Genomic DNA, 9352 nt, shown 5'->3' on the forward strand with positions numbered 1-9352 from the left:
AATTTCTCAGATGCAACTCTTTAAAAAAATTATGAAAATCATACCTTTCTTCTTGTGTACCCCATTTAAAAAAAAGGAGAGAACAGTCTGTATATAGATAAACTGAATGGGATTAATTTTATTTATATACATAGCTCTGTAGCAGCTCATTTCCACTATTACTCCAGACTGAATAATCAAAAGCAAATTGTTTAAATTATAACCAGATATGGCTTTTGGAAGAAGATAGATAGGTTTTTATGCATTATTTATACAGTTCTGAGACAATCTGGAAAGAGCCAATTTTGGAGAAATGTACAGTTGGGAGGACGTAATTAATATATGAGTTTGGACTTAATGGGGATTTCATGACAGCTTTCTGCAGTCAAGTTTATCTGATCCAGTTGGTTTGAAAAGAGAACGCAAAACTGGAATGCCCTTCTTATTTTTCTTTTCTAATAGTTTGCCTATTTAGAAAAGTTCTGCACGAGGGGAATGCAAAACATAAGAAATTTGAACTCTTTCAGATTTGGAACACTCTAGTTCAAGTGTGCTGTTTCAAGCTTGAAACTCTTCCAGAGTAATTGAATTTGCTGTTTTGCACTCAAACATAATTTTAAATGTCAAAACTATCTCAGTTCAGTACATTTTGGGCACCCCTATTCTTGAACTATTGGAATGTCATGTCTTCCATTTTTCTGAGGGAAAATTTGCTTTGAGTTCAGCCTTAGCAGAGGTGGGATTCAGCAGGTTCTGACCAGATCTGAAGAACCGGTAGTGGAAATTTTGAGTAGTTCAGAGAACCGGTAAATACAGTCTCTGACTGGCCCCGCCCCCATCTATTCTCTGCCTCCCGAGTCCCAGCTGAGGAAATGGAGATTTTGCAGTAACCTTCCCTTGGAGTGGGGTGGGAATGGAGATTTTTCAGTATCCTTCCCCTGCCACGCCCACCAAGCCACGCCATGCCCACCAAGCCATGCCCACAGAACTGGTAGTAAAAAAAATTTGAACCCATCACTGAGCCTTAGGAATGTTGGACGATACCTTCTATTGAATTGGCTTGTTTGCATATATGGGACAGTGTTGTCTCTGTTCTTGATCCTCCTAGTTGGAGGGCACCAGAATGGCTTTGGTTCTCTGGGGGTTCTGATGAAGGGTTCCTATTTCTTTCTAATGTAGTCATTTCACTGGGAAGGTCAGGAAACCAATCAAGAAGCCACACAAACTGTACCAATGAACTATACATTAATCTTTGGGTAGAGCTTCAACACCTACTGACTTTATAAACATATTGGCAAAAATATGTCCCCTTTCTAGATATTTTTTAAAAAATCTAATTGAGCCTACAGCTCTAGTATGTCCTGGTTGCCTCCCATCTGGTTACTAATAAGGTCCAGCACTGCTTAGCTTTTGAAAATCAGCCAAGGTCAACTACTGCTACCATCTGGCTGAGCACTAAACTATGAACTGTCAAAATTCCATCAGCTCTAATAGAATGCATCAGATTTCATTTGTAGTGTCTTAATTGCTTTCTGTGCATGAATTCCTCACTTTTTCTGCTGATTCTTGAAAATAAGTGTGTGTGTTGACCTTAATTCTATATGCACGATCATAGCTTCTCTCTGTTTAACCTCTTAATGTTGTTATCTTGAAATTCCAGGAAGCTTGGAACTGCTGGGCAGAAGCTCGGAGGCTCCGCTGTCCTTTGCCACATCAAACATGACCCATTAGATCCAGGCGGATGCTTCACATTAACCTCAGCAAATGTGGGAAAGTGCCAATCCGTTCTCTGCAGGAACGGGAAGCCTCTGCCTTTGTCTAGGTCTTATATGATGAACTGTGAGGAAGAGCTAAGGAGGATCAAGCAGCACAAAGCCATTATTACAGAAGTAAGATACTGGGTTGTCAGCCCCCGGGAGGGTAACGGGGGGAGGGACCAGGGTAATAAAATGCAGGTACTTCTTTGCAAATCTCTTTCAGAACCCTGCCAATAAGGCAGGATTTCCTTCTGACATCTTGCTCCCCTTCGTATGATTAATGACTGTAACTATGATTTATGATCTATAACCTATCACTTGGTTGTTTTTACGTACATCGAGCATTCTATTCCTGTTCTATTCTATTCTACCCATCCCCATCCCAATTTTTAATAAATGCATGTATTTATAACATGCATTTTTAATTTGTGTGTGTGTGTGTGTGTGTGTTGGATATATATATAATTTAGATTTATAAGGACACTTAAATTCAAAAGTGACTCTGCACAGCATATACCAAAAAACCAATATGTCTTTTTAAAAAGGGACAAAATTGAAAGAGAAGAAAGCTCACATAAGAGAGAAAACATATATCGCAATCGCTCATGAAATATACATCTAATAGCTTTACCATAAAACTATCCCAGAGCTTAGAGAAAAGTCAAGATCATTGGGAGGCCATCCTAAAAGAAATAGAAGGCAAAGTTTCCTAAAATGCTGTAATGGACAATCACTACAATATCCATAATATTAATTAATATCAGAGGTATGCTTCCCAAACCAAAGGTACTTTCTTCAGTTTGCACATTTTCACTGTTTATTACATTTTTTTTTAAATTAAAGCATGTAAAGGTATGAAATACAAGACATTTCCTTCAGTTTTACTTTCCCCATTGCTACATCCTTTTTCATGTTTGATCCAGTCTTTAAATGAATACAGGATGTTAAAAATTCCCTTATTTCATTTAAAGTCAAACCAAGCCAGAACTTGAGAGTATGAATACTACTTATTTTACTTTTTAAAAAACAATGTTTTTCCTTTCTGATATTAATCTTTTTCCCCCTGAGGGGAAGTAACATATCTGAAAAAGACATGTAATTGGGGCATGTGAAAACAGTTTTTCTGCAGAGCAATTTCCTGAAAACAAACAAGAGTCCAGGCATAATTCATTTCCTCTTCCAACCTATATGATTGCAGTAAATCTGCATTTTCTAAGCCTAGAAATATGAATTTGGTATGGTAGGGCTGTAGAAAAGAAACCCACAACTTGTTAATTTTTCCTTCTTTTAATGCTATGCAGTGCAGAAGCCACATGTGTAGGGATGGTATATTAAAAGTTATTTCATGCCGAGTATCAGTTGCTAGTCCTTGACTTACAACAGTTCCTTTAGTGACCATTTGAAGTTACAATAGATTGAAAAAAAGCAACTTATGAACATTTTTCACGCTTAGCACTATTGTAGCATCCCCATGCTCACATGATCAAAATTCACACACCTGGCAACTGGTTCATTTTATGACATTCGTAGTGCCTTGAGGTTATGTGATCACTTTTTCAAAACAAAATCAATGGGAAGCCAGCTTCACTTAACAACCATGTTACCTCACTTAACAACGTCAGTGATTAACTTAACCGCTGTGACAAGAGAGGTCATAAAATGTGGCAAAACTCACTTAAACAACTGCCTTGGTTATTCACATAAACTTTGGGTTCAATTGTGGTTGTTAAGTCAACCACTACCTGTAGTGTCCTTAATCCCTGCTTTGGTAAGCAGTCCACTGCTTTATTTCATGCAGCTGGCATTGCCACTTTTTTTTTTTAATCAGCTACAGTTCTCTGAAAAAAATATTCACTTCTGAGTCATCTGGATCTTTGATCTCTTTGCCACTGAATGTTATCAGAGCTTCACAATCACATAGGGCTTCCTACTAACATAGAAAGGGCCTTCTTCAGAAGAGAAGAAGAAATCACTCCATAATATTTATATCATTAATGATGTCATCCAACATGTGGGATACCAGAGTCTAAAATCCATCCAATTAAAGGGATAACTAGGGCCAGTTATGGGAGTATGTCGGTAAACAATAAGAGTTGAAGTATATACAGTATAAACTTTGAATTCCTCCATCACAGTGAAGTTTTTATTATGTAGATTCCAGACACGTCATGCTCCTAAAGAGACATTTCTGAAGTCTTCATTGTACAACATCACCTGTAAAGCTCCAGAACCAGTCAGTGTCTTATTCATGAAACGGAGATAATTTAGAGCAATAGCAGATCTTACCAAGAGTAGCTATCCTGAAAAAAAATCATTCCAAGATCACAGCATAAAGTTGTCCAGGAAGTCACAGAGAACATCTGAACAACATTCAGGAATCTGCTTGCTTCTCTAGCCATGGCTAGCGTGTTTAGAAAAGTAGTAGGCAAAATGAAATTGGTGTGAAAGTAGCAAGGCATACCAGAATGTTGATGCGCATTTCTAAATTGCCATAAGCCACTAAGACCTCTGTTGAAATATTTTACAGAAACGTGTGGAAATCAGTGGTTGAATTATTGTTATGTTTCATAGAAACCAAGCATTACATTCTGATTGATTGAGCGATCTACTTGCTGAGTCTCGACACACTCTAGGTGGTATATATCAGTAGGATTCAGAAGAAGCAATGATATTCAATGACAGAGACGCAAACATTCAAAAAATGCAGAAGTGGTAAATAATTTTTCAAAGAACAGTAGTTGTTAAACTGGTCCGTGGGCCAATTGCGGATTGCTGTTTTCCCACAAGCCTACTGGCAGCAGGTAACAAGTAGAAGTTTATAATACATTTCAAAAAAATAATAATAATTTGAAGCTCAAAAAAAGTCTTGTTCAAAGTCAGAACATTTCCAGAGGAATTGAACAACATTGGAACGCTTTTGGTAAAGTTGGAACAATCCACGTAGAGCAGAGGTGTCCAACCTTGGCAACTTTTAAGACTTGTGGACGTCAACCCCACAAAATGGCTGGCTGGGGAATTCTGGGAGTTAACAGTTCACAAGTCTTAAAATTGGCAAAGTTGGACAGGCTTTTGAGGTCAGAATGTTTTCAATTTGAAAGGTTTTGCATACGTTAAATGTGAAATATCTGCAGAGAGAAGATAGTGCAGAAAAGCCCTATAGTTTTAATCTGCCCAATATCGGTCACGGTGCAGATCTGTTACTTTTCTATTGCTTATAGAAATTCAACATCATGTCTCAAAGTGGCAGGAAGGGAGATATGATAAGGTTCCCTTCCCCCTTAACTGCTTCCAACAAAATCACTTCCTGTTGTTAGACGGACATTGACTTTCCATTCTGAAGTCACAGAGCTCCTCTCTGCCTCTTTTAAAATTATTGAACATCCTAGACGTTGCAAATTTTATATTTCTCTTGGATGAGTTATCAGTGGACCAGAAAGATGGTCCACACTACCCAGAGGTATTAGTAGCTTCGACTGGTTCTAAATCCCTTTACTCAAACCTTATCCCTCCACTCCCCCAAGTAAGAGCTGGTTATTTAGCTCTTAAAACAACATTAACCAATTAACACATTTTTTGTCCCTCCCTTCTAGGATGGCAAAGTGAATGGTGTAACAGACTCAACAAGGATTTTGGGATATACTTTTCTTCACCCAAGTGTTGTTCCACGCCCCCACGTACAGTCCATTACTTTGACTCCTCAGGATGAATTCTTCATTCTGGGCAGCAAAGGACTGTGGGACAGTCTCTCCATCGACGAAGCTGTGGAGGCTGTCAGGAATGTGCCCGATGCCCTTGGAGCTGCCAAGAAACTTTGCACGTTGGCTCAGAGCTATGGCTGCAATGATAGCCTCAGTGCCGTGGTGGTTCAGCTCAACGTAACTGAGGATAGCTTCTGCTGCTGTGAGTTAAACGGGGTCCCTCCTCCCAGCCCCGGCAGCTTCCCCCAGTCTGTCAACGTAGTAATCAAAGATAAGCCTTCTGATGCTTTGGGAATGCCTTCGTCGAGCAGTGGCATGGCCTCTGAGATCAGCAGTGAGATCTCCACTTCCGAAATGAGCAGCGAGGTTGGATCCACGGCCTCCGACGAGCCCCCTCAGGTAACCATGAATGAAAACAGCCCTGCTTACCCTAATGAACAGCGCTGTATGCTCCATCCAGTTTGCCTCTTCAACTCCTTCCAAAGGCAGCTGTCCAGCGCTACGTTTTCCAGCGCCTTTTCAGACAATGGCCTTGACAGTGACGATGAGGAGCCAATCGAAGGGGTCTTTTCTAATGGCAGCAGAGTCGAAGTGGAAGTGGACATCCACTGTGGTCGGGCAAAGGAGAACCAGGTGGTGCTCCAGGTCCCGGTGGAAGTCACCGATGAAGGCATCGTCATTAGTGCGAATGAAGAAGACACGTGCCTCCTTCGGAAGGCCGATGCTTCGGCCACTGGCACGATTGGGCGCCGCCGAGGCAATGGCTCAGTGGCTCCTCAGGAGAGGAGCCACAACCTAATTGAAGTAGCAGCCGATGCGCCACTCAGGAAGACCGGGGGCTATTTTGCTGCTCCAGCTCAGCCAGATCCAGACGATCAGTTCATCATCCCACCAGAGCTTGAGGAGGAGGTGAAGGAGATAATGAAGCAACATCATGAGCAGCAGCAGCAGCAACAACAACAACAGCAACAGCAACAACAGCAACAACAGCAGCAGCAACAGCGTCAATATCAACTGGACCAACTGCCCGATTATTACGACACGCCACTATGACGGAGCTTTGAGAAACAAGCTAACAAGACATTAAGAGCTGGAAGCTCCTTAGGTTTGTATTACACTAATGTGGTGAGGAAGGAAGAAAGCTTTTGTTCCACTTTCTCTTCCAGATCCTTCCCTTTAACTGAGAAGTGTAGCTGCTTCTTGATTGTTAGCTGTAATGATCACCAACTTTCTCCCCCCCCCTTTTTTTTCTAGTGATGCTTCACTGGTTAGAAATTAATCTAGTTTAACTCTTTCCCTTCCTTAACATATCAGATGTGTACAAAACAAGTGGAGAAAAATTAAAATACAAAAGGTTTAATATATTACAAAGAAACTGATGATGACGTTGGTGTAATATTTTTTAAAATTGTTCTTTCCCCCCCTCCCCCTCTTGTCTGTTTGGAAAACAGGGCAGTATTGCCAGTGCTAAATGATTAAGTAATATTGTAATACTGTTATTTCTTTGAGAGAAAAAAAAGGCTTTTTTGGTCTTGAAAATGGATAGACATTTGTAGAATTATGGAGACTAACTCCTAGGAGTTGCTTTTACTCTTTCAGGTGACTTTAAGTCACTGAGACTCACTAATTTTCTCTGAGAGAACAGCTGATTGGGAAATTCCTGTAAATAACTCAGTGTTATATAGTGATGCTTCACATGTTTTTGTAGACCTGGCAGGAGGGCACAACCTAATAAACTGACATTTGCCCCCCCCCACACACACATACACACCTGTTTCCATTTACACCCGGGAGCTTTCGCATGTATGTCAAAGCTACCATCGATGCCACCAAATTGGGAGGGCAGGAAAATCCTATCAACGTATATCCCTCTCAGCGGGTAAAGGTGATGAAATGTGTGAGGCCCTGATGACCTACTGTGTCTGTACCACCATGTCCGGTTGCCATTTGATTTGGCTGGGCCCAAGTCAGCAGTGGAGGGGACGGACTATGTTCTCATGTGAAGTTGCCCACAAATGATTTTTTGGATTCCAATCCATACGAAATTAGCAGGAGCAACTGTAACAAGCTGGGCAGACTTCAGTGGGCTACAGGTCCTTATGTTAATTTTTTTTTCAGTCTTCATCATTAACTTTTTTGGCACATTTTTGTGTGTTCCTCCCGGCTGTCACAACCAGCATGATTGTATAGAGTTCATTTACTGTAGATCATTTACATACCAAGAGTTATATTAAAGAAGAATGCACAAATGAACATGTCATAATTTTTGTTATAATAAATATAAAAATTTACAAATACTTGCTGCCTCTAGTACGTCTGTACAAACACACCCATGTGTGTATATATAATCTGCAGTCTTCACAGTGAAAAGTTCAGGTTCTGACATTTTTTATTACAATAGTTGTTGATAAACTAAGCTGACATTGCCCTGTCCTCAGTATTAAAGAATTACTGTTGGATTGGATAGAATACAGAAGGAGGAAGACAACAGAGGAAAGAAGAGAGGAGACAAGGGGTAAAGTGAAAAGGAAGAAAAAAGAAAAAAAATGTGAAAGACTAGGAAAAAAGAGAGAAACTGAGCAGGGACAAAGGAATCCATGTAGGACTTAAAGGACTATGCTTTAACAATGCCAAGGAGAATCAATTTTAAATTATTTAAAGCCTGAGATTTTCTAGGGAATTTTAATTTCAAGTCAAACATGTTACATGTTGCATGGAAACTATTCCCCCACAGGAGATGGAAGTTTCTTTTTTGCCATGACAATGTGCTAAACAGAATCAGCTGAATCTATGTTAGGAATGAGTCACTGTGGATCTGCTTCTCTTCGTGCGACAAGAGAACAGGGATGTCAAATGCTTCGCCAAATGCCGCAGCTTGTGGTCTTGTAATAGCAGGTAGGGCTTTATTTTAGATGGCCAATATTGCTACACAAACTGACAAGATGACCTGCCCTGGAGCTTCATATGAATGATGAAGAAAATTGGAGAGGACTTGAGCCTGGAGCCACTCCGCCACGCAACATTCCCATTTCCCATCAAGAATTCCTACTGCCTTTTTTAAAAAATAAAAGAGCCACAACCTTTGGAGGCAGCTAGAAAGAATTTTGATGGATGGTTTAAAATGTTTTTGAGGAAGAAAGCAAGACAATGATGGGACCATTCCTTCCATGTTGGAGCTGCCACAAGGCCTCCACAAGGAACGGGCCAGTCTGATCTCCATTCTGTGCTAAGGAATGAACACAGAGTGGATGGGAATCCATGTCTATCAACAGTCTCCCCAATATAGGAAGACTTTGACTTGTTTGACAATTGTTCAGAATTACCATAGAGCTGGTTAAAGGGACTTACAACCCATCCTTGCACTTACAACTGCTGCGGCATTCCTGTGGTCACATGATCAAAAGTCCGGCGCTTGGCAACTGGCATGTATTTAGAATAATTGCAATATCCTGGGATCACCTGATTGCCATTTGGAACCTTCCCAGGAATCTTCGAAAAAAGCAGTCAGTGGGGGAAGACATATTCGCTAAACAACCACTTTTATTTAATGACTAGCTGATGTCCGAACCAAACGTAATTTCTAATGTTGGATTTTCCCCCTTCCCAGAGGGAGCCCCCTTGTGGAGTACTGTGAAGCCATTACCATGGCAACTCCACTCCGCTGTACAGTAGAAGCCATTTTACAGCAGTACAGTAGAAGCCATTATAAGGCACAACAGGCTGTGTCTTAACAGAACACACACACCACGAGGCGTTTTAGGGGTGTTACCCCCATAATATTTCTTTCCAGAGAGTAAGTCATCTGTGTACCAAGTTTAGTTGAAATTGCTTGAGGCGTTCCAGAGTTATGCTGGAACATGTGCGCGCACGCACACACACAAACATACACGCACACACACACAAAAGGTTGTAAACTCA

General features: G+C 40.7%; 1 protein-coding gene across 1 annotated transcript in view; it reads left to right on the top strand.

Annotated features, from left to right (window-relative positions):
• The window catches only part of PHLPP1 (PH domain and leucine rich repeat protein phosphatase 1), a 205094-nt gene extending 197363 nt beyond the window's left edge, over positions 1–7731 (top strand). The window contains exons 16-17 of the mRNA XM_081951854.1: positions 1640–1868; positions 5327–7731. Coding sequence (XP_081807980.1) covers positions 1640–1868; positions 5327–6487 — 1390 coding nt within the window. The 3' untranslated portion in view covers positions 6488–7731. The remainder of the gene's footprint in view (positions 1–1639; positions 1869–5326) is intronic.
• The last annotated feature ends 1621 nt before the right edge of the window (positions 7732–9352 follow it).

Source organism: Natrix helvetica, assembly GCF_964273705.1.
Source record: "Natrix helvetica genome assembly, chromosome: 4".
NCBI classification, from domain to species: domain Eukaryota; kingdom Metazoa; phylum Chordata; class Lepidosauria; order Squamata; family Natricidae; genus Natrix; species Natrix helvetica.